The following is a 23,699-nucleotide window of genomic DNA, read 5'->3' on the forward strand; positions in this document are numbered from 1 at the left end:
GAGAGTGAACATGCCTTGTCGAACCCCTCGTTCGATGTATAAAACTGTTGAGAAGAAGCGATTGTTAATGATTATACTGTAATATCAGTGTAGAACAGTTTGACCCATTGAATGAGACGTTCACCAAAGTTCATATTTTCTATGCAAAAGAACATAAAATGAATGATCAAGTGAATCGAATGCCTTTTTCAAAGTATGCAAAGAATATTAGACCAGAATTATTTGAATTGTTAAAATATTAATGCATCTTGTATAAGACGAACGTTGTCACCAATGTAACGTCCTTTTATGAAACCAGATTGAGATTCGGGAAATGATTGACGGCAATATTTTTTTATTTCTGTTTGTTATACTTTTAGTTGCTATTTTATAATCGTTGTTCAATTAACTAATTGGGCGCCAGTTTAACAAGGATTCTAAGTTTTTTCCGGATTTCGGAATGAGTGATATTATATTTGTTTTGAAGCGAAGTTCAACTTCCGCTGTAAATGAATAATTTAGTAAATTAGTTAAATGTGTTTTAATATCGTTCCAGAATATTTTATAAAACTCGATAGTGATGCCATCAGACCGAGCTTTTGTTATTTTGCATTTCTTTTAGAGCTAATCCACATTCATATTCAGTCAGTAATCCGTTGCATACTTGTTTTCCTCTTCATTTAAAGCATGATGTGTATTTTTAAAGAGGGTGTTATTTTCGACATTGTTTCGTTTGTAGAGGTTTTAAAAAATAGACGTTGTTCTTCTAGTATTTGATTTCTGTTTTTATGTCTTTGCCGTCGACTACTAGTTTGTGTACCGTTTTTGTTCGCTTCTACGTTGTTCAATATTTGCAAAGTATTGTGTATGTTTTTCATTGTGTTCAACATTCTGTGCCCGCCCTCGAAGAATTATGCCATTGAGGTGTGTATGATTGATTCCTTTTATATTTTTTTGCAGCAATTTCATCTTCAATGGCGGTGGTATCATTTTTGTTTGTTTCATGCAATTGTTTTTCAAGTGTTTTAATGATTTTTATGGTTTCAGTTTCAAGTTTGTGTGTTTCTTTTTGTTTAAATGACGTGTATCTTATTGTTGTGTTACGTAAATTACCTTTAATTATTTCCCATAATGTGTTAGGGTTTGCATCTTTGTTATCTTGAACTGTATTGGTTATTTCCTGTTTTATTTGCGTTTGGTATTGTTGATCTAATAAGATGCCATTATTAAGTTTAAAGTATCCTGTTCCTCTTTCAGGTTGTATATTATGCAGTTTAAGTTCAACTAGCGAGTGGTCGGTCATAAATCCTGGTTTTATGTTGCATGAGTCCATAAAATTGCACAGTGACTCAGATATTAAAAAATAGTCTAGTCTGCAAAATATTGTTGGTTTTGTGTTTGAGTGCCATGTGAATTTGCTCTTATTCGGATTAAATGTACGCCAGATGTCTATCCAATTGAGGTTTTCAATTATGTAATTCAGAATGTTTCTATGTTTGAGTGAGTATGAAGGTTTCCATTCCTTTTATCTAATAATAGGTAAAAAACAATATTGAAATCACCTCCGACTATAATGTTTTTATCTTGGTTATTTATTATAAAGGATTGTAATGTTTCGTAAAAATTGGATTCATTTATGTTAGGACCGTAAACTTTAATTAATGTTAATTGTGTTTCGTGTATTTTTTATATCTATACTTGCTTATCTGCCAGTTATTATTTCGTTAAAGTTTTCAACTGTGATCCCTATATTATTTTTAATCAGAAAGGCAATGCCTTGTTTATTAGCATGTTGTCCACTGAGATAGATGACTCCATCCCATTCATCTTTTATGGTCTGTGCTAAAGTATGTGTTAAGTGACATTCTTGTTAAAGGTATGTGCTATATTTTTCATCTAACCATTTGGAGATTTTTATGCGTTTGTCTTTATTGTTAGCTCTTTTACATTCAAAGTACAAATTTTAATACTCATATAAAAGAATGGTTGAGTACATGATAATTTTAGGGTGTCTGTCCAGTTGTTTTTTATTATAAGACATAGGTCAATGAAAGTTTTATATGTTTTGGTGTTTGATGTAAAGTGATGTGTATTTACAAATATAGGAAACATTTCATCTTGGCATATACAATGGAATAAAAGGAAAGAAAAAAAACATTAGCAAAAAAGAACAAAATTAACAAAAACAACAAACAATTGACACAAAGAGATGCAAAAATGGATAAAGGCATACGATAATGGTATGGGGATGTTAAAAAGCAATGATATATCCAGTTTACTGTTTAAATATCTAAGACGATAGTGAATTATGTAAAACATTTACATATGATGTTATGAATCAAGAATCCACATACATACATACACACATACATTCATATACGTATACATATATACACACTCGTACTAACATACATACACATATACATATAAACATATACATATATATATATAGCAATAAGATAAATTGCCTATTACGACACATCTCCTTTTGAAAAGGAGAAATGAGAGCTTGATTTAACAACCATTATGTCAAAGTATATTATTTATATAATACATTGTATATAAATCAATACATGTATATGCATTTATATTCGTTACGAAAAGGAAAAATATGTTAACAAATTTGCTGAAGTATGTAAATGTTTTATTCTGACATTCATGTTGGTTACTGATATAGATATAGACTCTCCGTTATATAGAAAATCCCTTCAAAATGAAGAGGTATCTTCGGAGGAACTGTTTTCATAAAACGAACAAAAACAAAGACACCATCAAAGCCTCTAAGAAAACATCTCTTTCGAAAAGCGAAACATAAGAAATCGTTTCAACGGCCATAATTTATTATATATTGACAAATACGTTTATTATGCTTATTTGTGAATGTATAACTAAACATATGCTATGCATAGAAACAAATGTTGTGGTTGTTGAAAAGGTTTATTGCAAAGTAAATTTTCTTAGATTTGTAACACACAAACACTTTTTTTAATTGGATACACAAATGCGTGTATCATGCTGTATAACACTATACGTAAGCCACGATAAGGATGACCTATAGATAATAAAATAATACACTGGCTTCTAACAGAAACGTCTATTTCAAAACATGAAAAAAGGGAGATTGTTTTACGTAATTTGAACGTCAATTTATTTAATTAACTTATCCATTTTAATAAATGTTTATACTGTATATATATATATATATATATATATATTATATATATATAATATATATATATATATATATATATATATATATATATATATATATATATATATATATATATATATTTATAAATTTTACATTTCTCGTTGCTTAGAAATAGTATTTTACTTAGAAGAAAAGCAGCAAAAAATATTTATAATAGATAAGGCTACAGTATTTAATTTACTAACACATATTTGAATTGTGTGTATATATATACATAAGATTGCTTACATATGGAAACAGTCATAAACATAGTATTTTTTTCTGTTTTCGTTTTAAGTAAAATGCTATCTCTTAGCAATGAGGAATGATAAATGATATGTTACAAAATACTGAAGATATTTTAATTGTCAAATTTAAATATATGTGTGTGAACTATAAGACATGCCATTATCATATCAAGATAGTGTATGCTTATAAAAAAAAATTAAATAAATATATACAGCGACATTAGCCATATCCTAAGCGTATCATTAGGTCTATTTTTTGCATTAAAGCATATTGACAGAATGTTTAGTTTTTATATTATCGACGGTACAAAAGGTCATGCACGGGGTATTTTACACTCAAACATACTGACAGAGAACAAAACAATACGTGCGCATAGTGCCTGAGGCAAAAAACAAAGTGTTACTCAAGCGAGACTATTAGTAATAGTGCAATACACTGTGGCAAGCAGAAAGTGTTCCAACGACAACAGGGTGATTCACGCTCTACGTGGTGAGCTGTTTGGCCATGGCAAATTATCCAGTGTTCGTATTCTTTAAATTTAACCATTTCAGTTTTGTTCATGTGCTTCTTGTATAGGATCTTCCCGTTAGAATACCAAGCATCGCTAATTTCATCCGTCATTTTCTTTTTTACACACATGAGCACATGGAGATTTAGTTTTGTCAGGTCATCGTTTATGTATATGTAACTCCCTTTCCGTTTCTTTCTGTTGGATAGAATGTCACTTTTGGTTTGCCGGCTTCTCAGTCGTACAATAATGTCTCTACTTTGGTTGTTCTTGTTGGGAAGTCGGTGTGTAATGTCGATAACTGCCATGGATATATTACAAATGCTGTTTTCACAATGCGTTGTTATGACTTTCTCCGCAGATTCCCGTGATGTTTCTCTAGGGTATCTGCGATTCCTCGTACTTTTATATTGTTGGCGCGTGAGTATTGTTCACATTCATTTTCGTATTTTTGCATTTTTATGCCCCCCTACGAAGAAGAGGGGGTATATTGCTTTGCTCATGTCGGTATGTCGGTCCGTCGGTCCGTCCACAAAGTGGTTGTCAGATGATAACTCAAGAACGCTTGGGCCTAGGATCATGAAACTTCATAGGTACATTGATCATGACTCGCAGATGACCCCTGATTTTGAGGTCACTAGGTCAAAGGTCAAGGTCACGGTGACTCGAATAGTAAAAAAATGGTTTTTGAATGATAACTCAAGAATGCATACGCGGCCAACAGGGCAAACTCTGAACAATATTACTGAAGCAACTGGTCTGTAATTCTAAATCTATAATTATCAGTCCAATGAAACATCATCCTTTGAGTAAAATACAGTGGATCAGTAAAAATATTATCAGAATATGAGATTTTTTGTATATTTTGTATATTAAATATTGTGATTATGTTTATTTTGTTGATTAATATAAATATAAGCATGACAGGGGAGGTAATACACTATTATATCTTTCTTATATACAGGGGAAACAAATGCAATAAGTTTAAAGTTCATGTTTTATAAATAGAGGAAATTTGTTCATGTCAGTGTGAGATCATTTGTTATTTTTATGATCACGTTTATTATTACTTTGACAAAACAACACTTACCTGAATACCACAGTGGATTCCACCCAAACAATACCCCACGACCCTACCAGAATCCTCCCCCCCCCCAATTTTTTTTTTAACATCCCCCTCTCACACCCCACCCCCCTACCCCCACAAATATTTTTTAAAAACATCTTTTAAATTACCCCACCCCACATTATACCCCCTCTCACCCCCACCCCCCTACCCCCTCCCAAAAAAAAATTAAACATGTAATAAATTAACCACCCCCACATTATATCCCCCTCTCACCCCAACCCCCCTACCCCCCCAACCCCCCAATGTTTTTTATTTATTTTGAACATCTTATAAATTACCACACCCCACATTATACCCCCCTCTCACCCACCCCCCCACCTACACCCCCACCCCGCACCCCCCCCCCAACAAATTTTTTTAAACAAAATAATAAATTACCACACCCCACATTAGACCCTCCTCTCACCCCCGACCCCCCTACCCCCACCCCCAACTCCCCCCCCCAATTTTTTTTAAACATCTTATAAATTACCACAACCCACATTATACCCCCCTCTAACCCCCCACCCCCCCACCCCCCACCCCCAATTTTTTTAAACATCTTATAAATTACCATACCCCACATTATACCCCCCCTGTCACCCCCACCCCCCTACCCCCCACCCCCACCCCCCCCCCCAAAAAAAAATAAAAATAAAAAAAATAAAACATTACCCAAATTACCCAAACCCCCCCCACCCCCACCACCCCCCCCCCCCCCACCCCCCCCCCAAAATTTTTTTTTAAACACTTATAAATTACCACACCCCGAATAATACCCCCTTCCCACCCCCCCCCCAACCCCCCCCCCTCTCAATTTTTTTTTTTTTTTTTAACATCTAATAAATTACCACACCCCACATTGTACCCCCCTTTCACCCCCAACCCCCCTACCCCCCAACTCCCCCCCCCCAATTTATTTTAAACATCTTATAAGTTACCACACCCCACATTTTACCCCCCTCTCACCCCCCTAGCCCACCACCCCCCTACCCCCCATCCCCCCAAAAAAAAGATTTAAAAAAAATTAAACATCTAATAAATTACCCCACCCAACATTTATACCCCCTCTCACCCCCAACCCCCCACCCCACCCCCACCCCCCCCCCCCAATTTTTTTTAAACATCTTAGAAATAACCCACACCCACATTATAACCCCCTCTCACCCCCCTCCACCCCCCCCCCTCCCCCTAAATTTTTGTTTAACGTCTAAAAAATTACCCCACCCCACATTATAACCCCCTCTCACTCCCCCTACCCCCCCCCCCTACCCCCCACGGGACCCCCCCTCCCTCCAAAAAAAAAAATACCCTTCTCTCACTCCCCCCTTGATCATGACTGGCAGATGACCCCTGTTGATTTTCAGGTCAGTAGGTCAAAGGTCAAGGTCACAGTGACTCGAAATAGTACAATGGTTTCCGGATGATAACTTACATTAGGTCTAAGGTCAATGTCACAGTGACAAAAATGTATTCACACAATGGCTGCCACTACAACTGACAGCCCATATGGGGGGCATGCATGTTTTACAAACAGCCCTTGTTGCATCGACCATTCTTCAGCTCTTGAAGCACCTTGTCATTTTTGTCCTTCTGGTTTGTTCATTCAGTGCTCCAGAGTTTTTGTCTGAGCTTTGAGCTTTTCTACTTCCTGTTCCTTTTCGAACAGCCTTCCCTCAAGGATTTCCATGCTTTTAATCACAGACTTCAAAAGATCTTCCTTAATTTCTAAAAGGCTTTCCTAAATTGCTCATTGTAGAGACCCGTCGCCATTCACTAAGACGTTTTCAAGTTTATTGTTAAACGTGTTCAACTTGTCATCGAGTTTATCTAGCCTAAGATTGATTTTCTTCATTTGCGTGATAAAATCACGATTATCTTCAAGAGAGTTCGCCATATCACCACTATTGTAATTACTTTGCTTTTGCTTTGATTTCTTTTTCTTCTGTTACTCTACTTTTGGTGTTGCACCCACACTGCTATCTAGCTCACCTTACACTGGACGCTTCTCTTTTTCGTTTCAGCTCCTCATCTATAAGCGATTCTCTATTCATGATTTTTCATGATTGTTCAGGATTGTTCAACACAGTATCTTTTTTTAACAGTATACATTTGAATTTTTGTAAAAAACGTTTTTGGAGAATTGTCATCTTTCACAGTTTTACTTTTATTGATTTTGTATTGCATATCAAAAACAGAAAAAAAAAGGAACTCCTTATTTTGCATTCCCATCCATTTATCCAACCTTTACCACGTTAAAACATCACATATTTTCCATTGTGTACACGCCGGTCTTACTGACCTGTGTACTAACGCAAGAGGAATTGTGGGTAGCACTTCTTTTACAAGTGAAAGTAAAAGCGAAAGTAAGTCAAGTAATCGTGCTTTCTGAAAATCGCTATCAGTCTTAATAAAGATTCAAAATCGCATTTAAACATACTAAATAACATTTCTTTAAACAACATTCCATTTTAAACACATATTTAAACCGTTTTTTATTATTATAGAAAAATATTCATTCCTACGCGGAACTATTTTGGCGGAAGCACGAATCCCCAAATCAGGGGAATGGTCCTAGCATAGAGGTGACAATAACGAAGTGACGTCACCATCGATGTATAGAATGCATATTTCATTTTTTTTTTAATAAGTCGAAAGCTTGTTCACTTCACTAGAGGTTACACACCACCACCAAGTTATGTTCTGATACAGTTAAGCATTTTAGAGTGCAATCAATTAAACGTGTGAATCAGTTTCTTTACACATAATCATCGATTCCAGAAGGCATACGTTAATATGTTTCGTGTACGATATGAGAAAGTATTTTTGCATGGACCTTTGTTGCTTGCTTCTCTCAGCCAACTGATTTTAAAGATTTAATAATAATTTGAATCACATGATTTACTTTTAAGGCTAAAATCACTGTACCCGTAACTTTATGTTCTATTATGGTTTATGCAATCCTTTTATCTTTACCTTAAGAGATTGTGCAAAACATCATAGCAGAGTGATTAACATATTTGCATCTACCCTAAGTATTTTGCATACCAACCAAATATTTGATATAAGACATAAGAAACGTTGCTTGTTATGAAATGTTTCCGGACTTGTTCCATTATAAAGTGGAGTTTAAGAAATACTGTCTCGGCTTATTTACACCCACATGTTTTTCTACACAACAAACTAAAGCTCATTACATGTAGGTGATAAAAACCATAAATACGATGTTTCGACATTCAAAAAGTAGTTCTCGGAACAGAATGTGGACATTTAAAATGATGAATTTTAAATCAGGCTTTGTAACTTGAATTGTATGCATGGTGTCTATGCACATAATTCCTTTAACAGCCAGCATGAATAGTTTACACTTCTTTAAAATGCATATTAAAACATAACATATTTTAATAGGTCGTGTGTAATTGAAATAATGATAAACACCTCTGATCATCTTATCATTTCACACTGATTTTTTTACAAAATTACATGGCAAACTGTTATAAAACTACTCCGAGATGGATACCTGATATGTTTTTTATCTTTATAAATATGAAGCAAGTTTCCGTGGGAATATTCTGTGTTATATTCAATGATAAACCATTCGTTTTTAAATATGCTATTTGAATCTTTTAAATACTTAACATCATATTAAAATAAGAATTAACATCTATTAAAATTGTCAGAGTAAGGTGTTCCATCTAGTCAACAACAATTGATGTTAATACATTCCTTAAAAATGAATAAACTCATAAGGATAATAATGCATTTCATAATCAGCATTGTTTGTAGAGCGTAAACACTGAAAGGGGACATAGGTAAATATAGAAAACTGTCCAAGGAGTTATGTCATTGACCTAGAAACCTGGATATTATGGGAAGATTTATCAATCTCTATCTCAAAATGATTATGGCTTAGCGTAATCGTTTGATAATGATCATAATTATGTTAACAATTACGCATTCTAACTGAATTTAAATGCAAAGTTATATTTAATATGGAAACAATATTTGGTACACACACTTTCAAGTTCACTTTCAATATTTTACAAAGAATTAGAAAAAAACGTTTGATTAATGAACACTATTTAGATGTCTTACCTTCTCAGATTAATTGCTGAAGATTATGAATGTCAAGGCATCCATTAAGAATTCATACGGGTATGTTCAGTAATGATCACGAAAACTATATTTAATTTTGTGTAATCATCGTTCATAACAAGAAGAATACCAACTTGTTTATAATGCAATTGCAATAAAAAGAAAGAAAACATTTGAAGCGACCTTCAGTTTATAAATTAGTAAGAAGTGTGTGTAAAATGCACTAAAAAGAAGTTATTGAGTATCTGTTTTGCGAAAGAGGGCACTTTTTATCAGGAAGTCCACATTGAGTGCGGCTCAGAATACGAAAACGATCAGCTTTTTATGTTCCGCGAGCTGCATTGGAATGCCAGTTAATTTGATTGTTCGTCGTTTGTATAATTACTAGTATAACCCAATTATATCTAGCGTCTAGAAAAAATTGCCTTTGCAAACAGCGTAGGACCCAGATAAGAGGCCCTATGATGCGGCGTCTCATCAGTGTCTGCGCTGTTTGCTTAAAGGAATTTGTGTAAGAAATATTCTAAATATAGAAATAAATATACTAGACATCCCTAATTTGGAAATACACTTATCCAGTTTCGAAGGATGGGAGAGTCCACTAGTCATATATGGGTTAATTCTAAAAACCAGAGAGCGTATCGACACGGGTATTCGTATCAAAGTTCATTTTTTTAAGTTATACGATACGCAATATCCACAGAAGTTTGAGTCCGAGTTGAACATAGTAAATAAAGTTTCTAATTTAATGGACCAAATAGCCACAAAATGCACTCGTTTAAATACTTGTTCTACTTTGGTCAGTAAATTATGATTAAGATTGAGGTCAAAATGCATTTATACGAATTTCGTGTTTAAAATTAAAATTCTTATGCCTCTGTTAAAGCATCATTCAAGAGACATAATTAACAACTCCTTCAGACGATCCCAGATGATTTAATTATAGTTCTTGTCGAGATTGTGATGATTACACGATGAGAATAATTAAGTTTAAGAGCAGGAAATTCCCATTTAGCACTTTCTTATAATTCAAGGGTAAATAATTAAAAAGTGCTTAAAAGCTTTTACTGTTAATCGAACTTTGCCTGACTCTGGCATAACCAGCAAAATTGTTTCTAAGTTCACAATGACAAGATTTAAAGTCTTTAAAACGAGCATGGTCAAATGTAAGATTGGCCTTCAAGTGATCTCACTGTAAATTCAATTTATCGGAGATGTTATATCAACTCACCTGACATACCTGAAAAACAACTTTTTTTAAAGATTGCGGAAAAGGTTCTTATAGCCTCCAGCATGATATTTGAGGGCGAACGGCGTTTCTTTCACTGATAACAAACACACCTACATATACCTAACGATCGTTCAATGTATAATTTAATGTATTATAAAAGATGTTAATATGTGTACATATGGCTGACACGGTGTTGGTGCAATAATGTGTATGTAAATGTACAGTTTGTCCATCGTACTCAAGTCGGTAACGACAAAGACGCTTCCAAGTGCCGCGAGGATTCTCAACAAGACGAAATAAAAAAGGGGAAAAAAATGTTGAAGGGTTTAAGTTTTTAGCCAACATATTGCTCAGGAAATGTCTATAGCGTCATATTTTTCATCACAGACAGTTATTGTCAAGCATGAAGTCAAATGTTTTCGACTAAAAAAGCATAGAGACAATTTCAACGATTTTGATGAATAATTGATCCTTCTTTTAAGTAATATTTACATTGTCAGTAATTTGATACGAGTTGTATGTACGCTCGTGTCATTTCTGTAAACGAATCAACAAATTTGTCTTGTTTGATTGCAAATGTAAATGCCTTCAAATGACAAACAGTGATATTTCTAGTGCCACCTAACATCGAATAATAGCAAAAAAGTATTTAAAAGTCTTCCTTTCTACTTACCATTTCAAATGTAAGGCATATCAGTAATTAAGCTTTAACCCAGCTGGGACAGACATACCCCATGTTCCCCCCCCCCCGGTTTTATACTTGGTCTTTAGCCAACCGATACCTTATATCGTCATATAGACATACTGTGTGTATCTTTTCGTCATATGCCATAGTAAGGAAAGTATGACAAGCTTTGTAAGCAAATGTTAAGGTATAAGTTACATAAATATTTGTATTTACAATAATTACCAATGTGTTTTAATAGCTCTGTTTCTTGATTGCTTGGTTGTATGCACGTTCATTTGTTTAATTAAGTTTAATGAATGGGAATGATACTTTTTGATCTTTCAATAGATGCAATAATAATAATTGAGTTGAGTAAGCCTAAATGCGGCGTATAATACTGTCCCAATCCTCATATGAGGTACCATATGAGATTGAAAAAGAAGGCACATGATTCCTTTTGCTCCAATGGGTTACATTTAATATAACTTTCTCAGCTTAATTGTTGCAAATAGCAGATTAAATTAGAATCGAACAAATCTACATGTGCTTTGTTTATTCGCCAGTTAAATTACTTAATCGTTCTCATGCAAATATTGATAAAATAACTTTTGTGCAATCACATATAGTTGCTTGACGTTTAAACGGTCTCTTTTTACACTGACTAAGCAAAATAACGCATATAGATACATGATTTTAGATATGCATTTATATTACGTAATTATACATAATAAGATAAATGCAAATGCGACTTAGACGGTGATGGTGAAGTAGTGAGGCTGCATGGAGAAGTGCGCGGTACAGGTAGTGACGTCATGTTTGTCAAGCGTGCTGACGTCGGTCACCGCCGTGGCGCTTCCGAGAGCGGCCAGGATTCTCAGCTAGATTTAAGAAATAAGAACGACACGAGTTGTTCGTAGTTGATAATGAAATATTGCATACTTTTAAAACAAAGGTATGACCAAAATTGAAACCAATGCTGCATAAAAACTGGTAACTTTATTAACGAAATATTCGATATTTCAAGCAAGTTACATTTTGAGAATGAAAACAGTGGTCATATATCATACTAAACTAGCAGACATTAAATAACATGGTGGTCATTTCCGTAGTTAGGCAAATCCACATACAGGCTAAATTCGTTTGATTCGCTAGATGTGCAGTATAATTTAAACAGATAACAATATATTGGCCAGTAACTTGTGTCTTCTAGAACCGCATCCTACTATATTAGGTTTGTCAATTTAATACAGAAAATTATGCCTAAAAGAGCTTTTCCTACCTCGACGGCCCTCATGCCGGCGTCGGTGTGGATCTGCGCATGCTCGGAGTCGGAGAGGGCTGCGATGTAGCAGTTGTAGGTCATTTTATCCGGGTGAGTCTTCACTAGAAGGTGAAACTACATGGAACATTAAATGCACGATTACTTTGTGTGATAATTTGTATCGTAAAGCCGTACGCCATACGCCAATAGCATCCGAAAGCTGACTATTTTGAGGATTGCAAGGCAAGAGTATACAATTAATCCCAGATATTCTTCGAAACTTAAATCTTTAGTTACCAAATGACGTTAACCAGTAAAAGTGTATTGTGTGTAACTTTTTTATTAAATGTGATTTTTTTTATTGTTCCTGAAAACACTTGATCTACATTTTTATCCAAAAAAAACTTGTGATGCGTAATAGCCATACGCTTTTTTTTTCACGTTAATTATACATGCATGATCCAATCCACTACTTACTGTCAGTGGCTGAAACTGGAAGGTAATCGAGTCCGTTTCCGCTGGCTCGTGCGTGGGGGCCCGTAATGTTGTGCGCATGCGCGGTGTGGATTCTGGTGTGCATGCTGGGTGTGATTTGCGTGCGCATGCGTGGTGTGAGGGGGTTTATGGGTGGTGGCGGCCTTTAAAAATAATGTTGAGGTGTTGAACATGTGAGAAAAATACATCTTAGATAACTGTAACATATTTTCACACAATTAAGCTATTATTCTACACAAGGTTGAAAATCGAGAATCTTGTCTCCACCCACTATTCTTACCTACTGTACAGTATTATGCATGCTCACTTTGTATGAAATTACCACACGTTAACTATTTACAACATAGAAAACGATCTCTACATCCGGAAGAAAAATATATTACAGAAAAGAATATTTTCAAGACTTGAGACTACTTAAACAATTATAATTGAGTGTTATCGAGTATTGCAAACAAAATGAGCCGCGTTCTGAGAAAACTGGACTTAATGCTTGTGCTTAAAGTACCGTCCCAGATAAGCCTATGCAGTCCGCACAGGCTAATCAGGGACGACACTTTCCGCTTGTATGGTATTTTTTCGTCTAAAGAAAGTATCATCTACACGAAACTCAAGTGGACTGCACAGGCTAATCTGGGACGGCATTTTTCGCACAAGCATTATGCCCATTTTTCTCAGAACACGACTCAAATATAATTTTACATAGCTTGACATGAAGCTGTGTGGTTATTTTGAGCAAATTTCTCCACGAACGGGAGAGACCGATCTTTAACCCATTCATGCCTAGTGGTCTCTCCCATCCTTCTAAATTGGATCAATTTATTTCCAAAATTAGGGATATCTAGTATATTTATTTCCATAATCAGAGTATTTCTTACAGAAATTCCTTTAAGCAAACAGCGCAGACCCAGATGAGACGCCGCATCATGCGGCGTCTCATCTGGGTCTACGCTGTTTGTCAAGGCATTTTTTCTAGACGCTAGGCATAAATCGGTTAAAATAACTTAGAAGGTTAGCAGCAGATACCAAATGCCATTATATTTAAATTGAAAGGAGTGTTAGAGGATAAGATATCGATAATATTTGTATTGCCTAACGCTATTAAAACAGATTACCACAGATGATCTTTTTAAACATTTTAGAAAAACTCAATAGTTTAGATCTTATTTGAAGAAATATAAAAGAAAAAAAATGTTGTTTTTGACGACTTGTTAAAAAAAATGTATTTTTAACCAACTGAATTTAGTTGAGTGCTTTTTAACACGTATTAAAATGAACTCATTAAAAAAAATCCCCGGGCTTCTCACATAACATGCCACGATCACACCCAGGAAAATACAGATGGCTTGCATATTAACTAGAGAGCTGAAATCCCCGCGGTTGGTTATGTCACCGTTGATTTGCACATTTCTTCTGTGAGAGTCCCTTTATATAGACACCTAAGTACCATAAGGATGACGCTTTTCGTGCGTGTCTCACGATTTCTGAAAGTAGATCTCATTTGTGTTATATTTCTTTTGGAAACGACACGTTTTAACTTTATTTTAAGATAAACAGTTTAAGTGCGTTGCGGCATAGGCATTTGCTTAAAGCAGACCATTTGTATGTGCCTAGTTGTGATATATACCTCGAATGAGTTGTATTTAATGCCTCTTTTCGCAGTATTATTTACTTAAACGTTGTTGCTTTGTTGTTTAATTGGCGTGTTTATGAGTGTGCATGAAACTATTAACGGTGGTTCCTTTTGTTTTATTGATTTAAAGCATATGTGTCGGAAATTATTGAAATATGAAAAATGCATTGCACGAGTATTTTATATTGATAAGCGGTTGAGTAAGATACTTTGACCGATGTTGTGAAAACCAAATGTATAAAACTTATATTTAAACTTACATTTATAGAACTATCAAAACTGTTATGACTACAAGGGTGTCAATCTGATAGCAATGTTAAACGACAAACAATCTTTTGTATCCAAATACTGTTAACTTTGAACAAGCAATATGTTTTCGTGATAATTGATTATGAACAAGAGGTGTCCGAAAACAGAGCGCTTGACTGGCTTTGAGATTCATGAGTGCCCGTCACTTGTTTTGTCGGTTACCTAACGTTATACCATACAAACATGTATGCAGTTGAGTTAAATACTATCAAATGTGAAATTACAGTATATAATTTAACCTAAAACATTCAACTTATCAATGGGCCAAATCAAAGACTTTTGATAAGAAGTTTTGGCCATGGCACGTTTTGTTATGGAGACCCCACTTTCGAGTTTAAATTTAATATGTGCAATTGTTTTAATAAAGTTAGTTTTGTTTAGTTTTGAAAAAGTTCACTTAAAAGGTCATATGTAGAGTTTCAATTGCATACCCTGAAAGAAATGAAAAGGTTGCCGGTATGTAGCGGCAATGTTGCGGCTACAAAGCAGCTACCATTTTTTGTAGCAACAACTACTAGTCAGAAAGTAGCCAATAGTAGCCGCTAGCGGCTACCTTGTGGCAATCATATGGCTATTAGTGGCCGCTAGCGGCTCTTATAGCCACTAGCGGCTTATAGTAGCCACTAGTGGATTATAGTAGCCAGATGCTGGCCAGAACATATTCTTGTATCAAACAAGTGCAATTATGAGCCAGATGGTAGCCACAACCAATACTTTAATATTAATCTTGAAAACACAAAAAGGCTTATAGTAGCCACTAGTGGCTCTTAGTAGCCAGAAGGTGGCCAGAACATTTTCTTCGTCAATAGAATGGCACTCGTGAGCCAGAAGGTAGCCACAGTTGTAAAATGACATCATATTTTGTATGATGTCATGAAATCACTGATGATCAGACAAAAAATCAAAATGGCTGAAGAAACTGACCAACAAATAGAAGTTACTGGGGAAGAGTTAAAGTCATTGTAAGTAAGCTGTGGTGATTAATACAGTTTCAATTGGTGTATAATAATGATAAAGCTTGGTTTTGGGAATAAATACCTGCATTATTGAAATATTAAATTTGATTTTTCATACAAAAAGGACGTCCGTTTCAAATTTTTAACACTGACATTTTTCTCTGACATTTTTTTTGGCTTAAAACAAAGGTTTGGAATACAAATCATCTTTTCATTCATGTGTTAAAGGTTTGTATCTTTACTTATTGATTACAACATAATTTATTTTTACATTTCAATTATTGTTGTTTTTAAACAAAAGCAGTAAAATTACATGTATCACAGCAAGATTAGTTTTATCTCTGGATTAGTTCAAAAGGTTGTCATGATGTTTTAATTCTAGCTGTTGGGCTGGCCGTTTGTCAAGTCAACATAAAAGACAAAAGCAATCCATATATATTCTTTATATATATATATATATATATATATATATATATATATATATATATATATATATATATATATATATATATATATATATATATATATATATATACTCTTTTATTCCACTTTTCAGTGATTTAACATACATACATAATAATTTAAATATATACATTAAATATATATATATATATATATATATATATATATATATATATATATATATATATATATATATATATATATATATATATATACATAGACATATTTAAATATATACATCAGACATATAAACGTCAAGTCATATAGTATTTACACAAGTAATATTTACATCTGAATACAATCTAACATAAAATACATTAAACGTCTGTTTGTCGAAACAAGATTACTTCAAAGACGTTATACTCATATGAATAAAAGTACATATTCGTTTGGTTGTCTCATCATTGAGAGAGTTGGCCGCTAAAAGGAGTAATGTCACTTTATTATATGGATTTGTGTCGGGGAGTATGTGGCACTCTCGTAGTAATGTAAGTCTTTGTGCACTCAGTCTTGGGCAGGAGGCGACAGCGTGAATGTCGCTGTCTGTAACTATGAGACCGCAGTGTCTGCAAGGATGTTCAGAAGTTTGTATCCGTGTGTTCACAAGGACACGCACCGCTGTGGAGGCTTCCGTTGTTTCATAGGGTGTCCTCGCCGCGGCCCAGATGCGAGCGGCCCGGATGTGAGGGTGAACAACGCTAAATCGCACACATTCTGGATCCCCAGTTACGCGTCTTATCCATTGCTCCGTGTGATATTGGCGTATCGCATTATTTGCTATACGTCTCCACGTCAGTTAAGGAGGAATCACGGTGGATTCGCATTACGCTGTATAATAGTTCACAAGGTTATATTTTTCCATTAATGTATATATGTCTGGTATGAACTCTTTCTGTGATGATTTGCCTCGGATATTAAAAAGCGCTAGTCTGTACTCGAATAGTTGTTTTGTACGGTATTTAGTGTTCATAGAGCATAGTTTATGAAAGAACATCAGTTTTCTTGCGTCGACTTTAGCAAGCATTGGTAGCCAACCGATAAGGCTTAATGACATGTCAGTTCTTGTGCGAGTTGGCAGATTTTGAAAAATTTTTGCTGCGAATCTGATAAATCGTTCTAGTTTTAGGATATCATCGCTCGTCAGTGATGACCAGAGTTCCGATCCGTACAGAATGTGGGGATGGATATTTTTCGACGAAATCGGCCATTTTCAACGGATTAATATCGTACGTTGTTTCTTTTATTGTCATTAGAGAAAAAAAACCGATGAGCGACCCTTTTGTATTCGTTCGTCGACTGCTTGTGACGACATAAGCGATCTGTTGTGAAGTATTATTCCTGCATGTTTTGCTGACTCTGCGGGGAGCAGTATTTTATTGTAGATTTTTACTTTAGTCTAAGGCAACACTCTACTTTTACCGCAGACCATATAAATGCATTTGTCTTCATTAAGGCGATACCACCATGTATTAGCATAATTATGTCCTCACAATATTTAGTTGGCACTGTAATGATTGAGCGCTGCATGAAATTAGCGTGAGATCATCTGCTAGGGTTGGATTCCCGGTGTGAAGGTGGCCAGTAGTAGTTCCGTATCCAGATGACTCCAGATCACACAGAAGCTTGTCTATGAATAGCAGATACAACCAAGTTGATAAGACTCCCCCTTGTCTGACTCCCTGTCGAACCGGAAATGGTTTGGATAGAACCCCGTTAGCGCATACTGCGCTTTTGATGTCTGTGTAGCAATTTATTAGCGTCCTGAGCGTTGTTCCTTTTATTCCGAATTCTAGTAGTTTTATAAAAAGCGCGTTGTGAAGGACATTGTCGAATGCGCCGGAAGTGTCGAGCAGTGCAACGTGCGAGGAGGAGTCGTATTCTATATTAGAATATATGCATTCCTGTAAGATGAACGACACGGTAATGGAACCTAGTTCTTTTTGGTAGGCATTCTGTTTGGGGGTAGGAAATGTTTTCTCATTGTCGATGCACCATTTGGTTATCATAGTGTGGAGTAGTTTTTCGAAGAGTTTGTATTAAACCGGAAGTAGTGTAATTGGACGATAGCTGCTGCATTTAGTTTTCGGTTTCCCTTCCTTGTGAATAGGGATGATTATTCCGATCTTGCATTCAGATGGGACATACGTCGCCTGTAAAATCAGAGTGAACAGTGTTTTAACATAATGGAGAAGACACTCCCCACCATATATAAGGTGCTCGTTAACGATTTTATCATTTCCGGGTGCTTTTTTTAATTTGAGCGTTTTCATTATTTCTGCGATTTCATTAACTGATACGTCTTTGGCTAAGCACTTATCTTTGGAGAAGTCATTTGGTTGTTTGTCTAATGCGGTATGAAGATTAGCATTATACATGTTTGAGTGGTTTGGGGTAAACCCGTTTTCGTAGTATGTACTGAATATACGTGAAATATCATTTGGGTTCCGGAGGGTACCACTGTCGCCTTCTATTTCATTTATAGTCTCTTTTGTTTTATTTTGTTTCAAGCGAACCATTCTCCAGAAAGTACGCATGTCCATATTGTCGGCAGCCGCGTTTAGTTCACTGTAGAACAATTCATTCGTATCAGCGATGGCTTTTTTGCATATTAATAAATTTGCGTTTAGAGTCTTTGTATTGTTTGAAATACGGATTGTTTCTACCCGGTAACTTTTCGTTTTCAATCCAGCGTGATCTCGCTCGGCGTTGTTCATTATGAGCTTCCTTCACAGAGTATGGACCCCCATTGTTGCTCTGAGTACCAACGTCTACAATATATTTTCTTTGGCCAGAAGTCTCTTTTCTCTATACGATGCCAATCGTTCTGATAGAATGATATTTTTGCAGCTAATGTTCCGCGATTAGTGTTTATCAATTTGATTTCTCAGGTTCAACTCCTTTTTCAATCAGAAATGCTTTGAGGCCGGCGTAGTTAGAGTTTTCTGAGATGCCACCAATGTAGTTACGGCGTGTGCGGCTTTGGCGAACACTTTCAAATATAGGTGATTCCAGATTTTCTTGATTGGCATCAACTGTATACGGCTTGTCGCTATGTCCGCTATGTATATTCCTGTTTCAGCCGTGTGGGGTATTTTGTTCGCGACTTTTGGGTAAAGCACATTTGTCTTTTGATAAAGAGGGATTCTGATTTAAAAAAAATGTTGCAGTGTTTCAGATTGGCCCCACTTTCCTCAGGACAGGCGTCCTAAATGGTCAAATTTATTCCAAACATTTGTCCTAAATCATGAAAAAAATCAGACAGTTTTGTTATCGTAAAGTTAATAAAACAACAAGTCAAAACTAAATCCAATAACATTTTCCTTCAAATAAGACTTAACTAAAGACTTAGGAGAGTTTTTTAGTAGAAAATGCATTGGTTTGCAATTTATAATATGGTTTGTAGGTTCATATAATTATGTTCATGGCTGTCAAGGATTGCAATCATTACACTCTGGAACATAAATCTTGCGGGCCATCCCAGAACTAGTAGCGGCAACGTAGCCGCAACTTGTAGCGGCAACATACTAGTAGCCGAAACTAGTAACGGCAACGTAGCCAGAACTAGTAGCAAGAGCAGAGCCAGACCTAGTAGCGGCAACATAGCAAGAAATATTTGCGGCAACCTAGCCGCAACTAGTAGCCAGAAATCTCATTTGCATACGAAAAACACCTTGCCGCTACTAAGCGGCAACTAATAGAGGCAACTTAGCCGCTACTTGTAGCCACAGGGCCTAAATTTTCGTAAGGGTATGTTCAATTGTTAAATTATAGGATAATTAAGTAGGATAATTCAATCTGAAAATATATTTATACGAAAAGGTGCTTTTAAAATTAATACTTTTCACAAAAAGTATTGACACTTGCGCATGACCTAATGTTATGGCTCAGATGCTTAAACATAAATTTCCGTTGATACGTACGTGTTGTATGAAAATATTGTAAGGAATAAAATTGCTCTAAACTGAAGGTCAAAAACATGGACCTTCGGCAGCGACTTTGAAAAAGTTCCTTCGCTTTAAAATGTTAAATAACACACTTGTAGTTCATATAGATACATAAAAAGAAGTTTTGAACGCAACATTATTTCCCTAAAAATCTTAGTAGAAAAATGGCCTTAATTGTGCTGAATTACATCTCAGAGTTATGTGCCTTCGTAAGTAACAGACCATAATCACCGAAAAGACATATGCTTAGCATCAACTGAATATATATTGTAGTTTCAATAAAATGTGTTAATTTTTACTCAAACCTTACCTGAATTGTCTTGCATGAACAAAATAACATCATTGTTTTTTTGTTTGTTTGTTTTTTTTTTTTTTTTTGTTTAAACATATTTATTTCAAACAATGCACTTTTGTTTACATATGATTACAACAATGTTTATAATACGTACATGTTCGAATAGGATAGGAACGAAAGACAAAGTCTTATTGAGTTCTTCTCCCTAAACATCATTGTTTTGAGTCCTATAAAACGGTCATACATCTACAACAAGTCTGATCAAAAGTAGAGGTCTTGACGTTGAACACAAATGTTAAGATTTATTTTGCTTAATGTCATAAATAGAGATAGGTGGATTGTGTTGTACTTTGTTTAAACACTTAGCCAGGAACAAAAAGGGGTATTATTGAATTACAAATGTACATAGAACGCCAGGGTAAAGGGATTCTGTCGGCACTGCAATGCACACAATTGCCATGAATACGTGTCTGAAGTTTCATTAAATACGTGGAACAGAAAACAAAATATGCATTTGTTGCAAGCATGCATTAACCTGAGCTTATTAAGTCAATATTCAGTCGTACCTTTTAGATTTTTACTACTTTTCTAGTGTTTAGAGGTGTTTGCTCATCGTCTCAACATGGTGTTTACAAAGTCTTTTTGAATATTGAGTTTGACACAGCCCTGAGTGCGAGCAGGAATAAGTAAGCTTGTTCATGTTGGAGATTTCGGATTGGTCTTTAGATAACCGATATTTAGAGCGGTCAGCAGCGTAAAACTCGAACATATGTTGAGATGAACATTACCAAAGATGGATAGAAATCCATTAATTCGTTCATTTATTAAACGACATGCTTCGGCCAACTTTTTACCATCTCTGTTAAGCAACGTCTATGTATCGTACAATAGCAGGTCGATAAAGATATAATATATTGAATTTTATCTTGAATTGAAAAGCGAACTTTTATCATTTTAAAAGATTACTAAATTTTACTGCCTCTTTTTTTTCACTCCAATAGTTGGACAAAACAGTTGCCGCTTTGTCCGTTCGTCGAAATTGGAACTTTGATGTAATTTGCGTGGGTCTTAAAATAATGCCTCGATACTCATTTCTGTTCAACTTGACGTCCTTCCAATCGTCTTTCCATCCTTCTGCCCTTTTGCCCGTTCTTCATTAACCCATCCATGCCTAGTGGACTCTCCCATCCTTCTAAATTGGATCAATTTATTTCCAAAATTAGGGATATCTAGTATATTTATTTCAATATTTAGAATATTTCTTACAGAAATTCCTTTTAGCAAAAAGCGCAGACCCTGATGAGACGCCGCATCATGCGGCGTCTCATCTGGGTCTACGCTGTTTACCAAGGCCTTTTTTCTAGACGCTAGGCATAAATGGGTTAAATCCGACCGCCACACGTTCGATTCCCCACGAGATCACAGACAAGTACAAGATAAGTATTGATGCAAAGCATCAAAGGGCGTCGGGAATTTCAGTGTAAAAGGCACTCAATGAAGTTACATGGAACGATTTTTTTCTACTGCAAATATTAATATATTGGCCGATTATTTTAAGCAAAATAGAACAAGATACTGGTATGACCATTATCTATGATTTTGTGTTATAACCCCCAAATAACCATTATTTATGATGTTGTGTTATAACCCCCAAATAACCATTATCTATGATTTTGTGTTGTAACCCCCAAATAGTTCATAGTTCATTTTTTATTTACACTGGTTTCCTTTTTTTACTGGTATCCGTGTGCAGTTTTCATTAATGGAACAGAACTGTGTAGGTTTTAAAAAATCCGCTTCATCTTGTAAGCGTAATTTCATATTTTTCTCAACTTCAATGGGATATGATTCTGAACTTATTCTTACGTTGCTCATTTACGATAGGGGTTGAGTACTCATTGATATGAAAACACTGTAAAAGTTTGAAAAAAAAATGAATGAAAACTGTAAAATGTTTACTGAAGCTGCATTTCACAATACTTTGAAATTCAGTAAAAGATCATAACAGATTTATTGCTCCGATATTCATCATTTTCAATAGGGTTCGAGTAATACTGATATAAAAACAATTAACAAGTTTGGAAAGATTCAGACGAAAGTTGTGAAATCTTTTAAACAAGTATAAATAGTTTATTTTGTCAAATTTAATAGAAAAAAATTCTGGACTTATTGTCCCGATGTTTCTCATTTTAAATGAGGTAAAAATGCTCATTGATATGAAGACACTGTAAGTTCGGAAAGAATCTGATAAAAAATGTTGACATAATCACCTAACCAAGCAGTTTTTCACTTTTATTTTTAAATTGAAAGATACATAATTCTGGACGTATGGTCCGATATTGCTCATAAAGAGTTTGGGTTGGGTTCTCATTGATAAAAAAAACCTGTGTTAGTTTGGGAACAATCGCATAAAAATTTTGGACTTCGAACAAGGATTTCAAAATTTTTCAAATTCTTAGGAAGATAACTATGGACGTAATGGTCGGATAATGCTAAAGGGCCCATACCACCTGGATATTAATAACTGTCGCGCTTCGCGCTCTATATGTTGTTCTGAAAAAAAACTCCGAGTAGAAACGGGTTGCTGGGACACAGCTCCTCCTTGATAAGCGGCTGCTTCCTTTATCGCAACTCATTGTTACAATCAATAATACGTGTCGCGCTTCGCGCTCTATATGTGGTAGGGATAGGCCTATGATAGACAACCATAAAAATACATGGATAATAGTTGTGTTGTTTGCATTTATTTGTTGATATAAAAACACGTGTATTTTTTATAAGATATTTAAGTGATGTAAACAATTTTAATTGACGTTGTCACCACGTTTCATCCATTAATTTTAATAAAAATGTCCAATTGTAGTAAAATGGATTTTAAAATGTCTACATAAAATAAAGCTTTATTTATTAACCTGACTGAAAAAAAGTGTCAGCCGCCGAACTGTTCCGTTCGTGCCGGAACCCGGGATTGAACCGGGGGGCCTTTAGATGACTGTTGCGTTAACAACTTCAGTCTAACCCTCTGCCAACTGAGGTATTCCGGCTGACATTCACTTATGTACTGCTATTTGGTGAAGTTGTGTATAGCTATCGTTATTATATGTCTTTTAATAAACTAATACATTGTACGTTTTCTTACCACTACGCCTTCCAATAAACTTGCTTGCGCGATAGGTCGTCAAATATCGTACTGCATTGATTCTCCACTAAATAAGCAAATTAGAAAAACCACAAAATAAATATATTTTGATTATGTTTTGTTTTTATACAAAACATAACTTGTTTTTATACAAAACCAGAAAGTTTCGTGTATTTGCTCA

At 35.1% G+C, this 23,699-nt stretch overlaps 1 protein-coding gene across 1 annotated transcript; it reads right to left on the reverse strand.

Moving 5' to 3' along the window:
• Positions 1-11,718: 11,718 nt before the first annotated feature.
• On the reverse strand, positions 11,719-14,251 carry LOC127866409 (uncharacterized). Its single transcript, XM_052406914.1, has 4 exons — positions 14,088-14,251; positions 12,766-12,926; positions 12,307-12,423; positions 11,719-11,905 (listed from the first exon to the last, which is right to left on the reverse strand). The coding sequence occupies exons 2-4, from the start codon at positions 12,841-12,843 to the stop codon at positions 11,777-11,779; spliced, it is 324 nt and encodes a 107-aa protein (XP_052262874.1). The 5' UTR covers positions 12,844-12,926; positions 14,088-14,251; the 3' UTR covers positions 11,719-11,776.
• Positions 14,252-23,699: the final 9,448 nt, after the last annotated feature.

The sequence above is a fragment of the Dreissena polymorpha genome, chromosome 1 (genome assembly GCF_020536995.1).
Source record: "Dreissena polymorpha isolate Duluth1 chromosome 1, UMN_Dpol_1.0, whole genome shotgun sequence".
Lineage (NCBI taxonomy): Eukaryota > Metazoa > Mollusca > Bivalvia > Myida > Dreissenidae > Dreissena > Dreissena polymorpha.

Bases quoted from the DNA above. Each gene is read 5' to 3' on its own strand.
- LOC127866409 (XM_052406914.1), bottom strand. From the start codon at position 12,843: ATGCGCACAACATTACGGGCCCCCACGCACGAGCCAGCGGAAACGGAC. The intron at 12,424-12,765 runs GTAAGTAGTGGA...TGTTCCATGTAG, and splicing joins TCCAGTTTCAGCCACTGACA to TTTCACCTTCTAGTGAAGAC. The intron at 11,906-12,306 runs GTAGGAAAAGCT...TCTTAAATCTAG, and splicing joins CCGGCATGAGGGCCGTCGAG to CTGAGAATCCTGGCCGCTCT.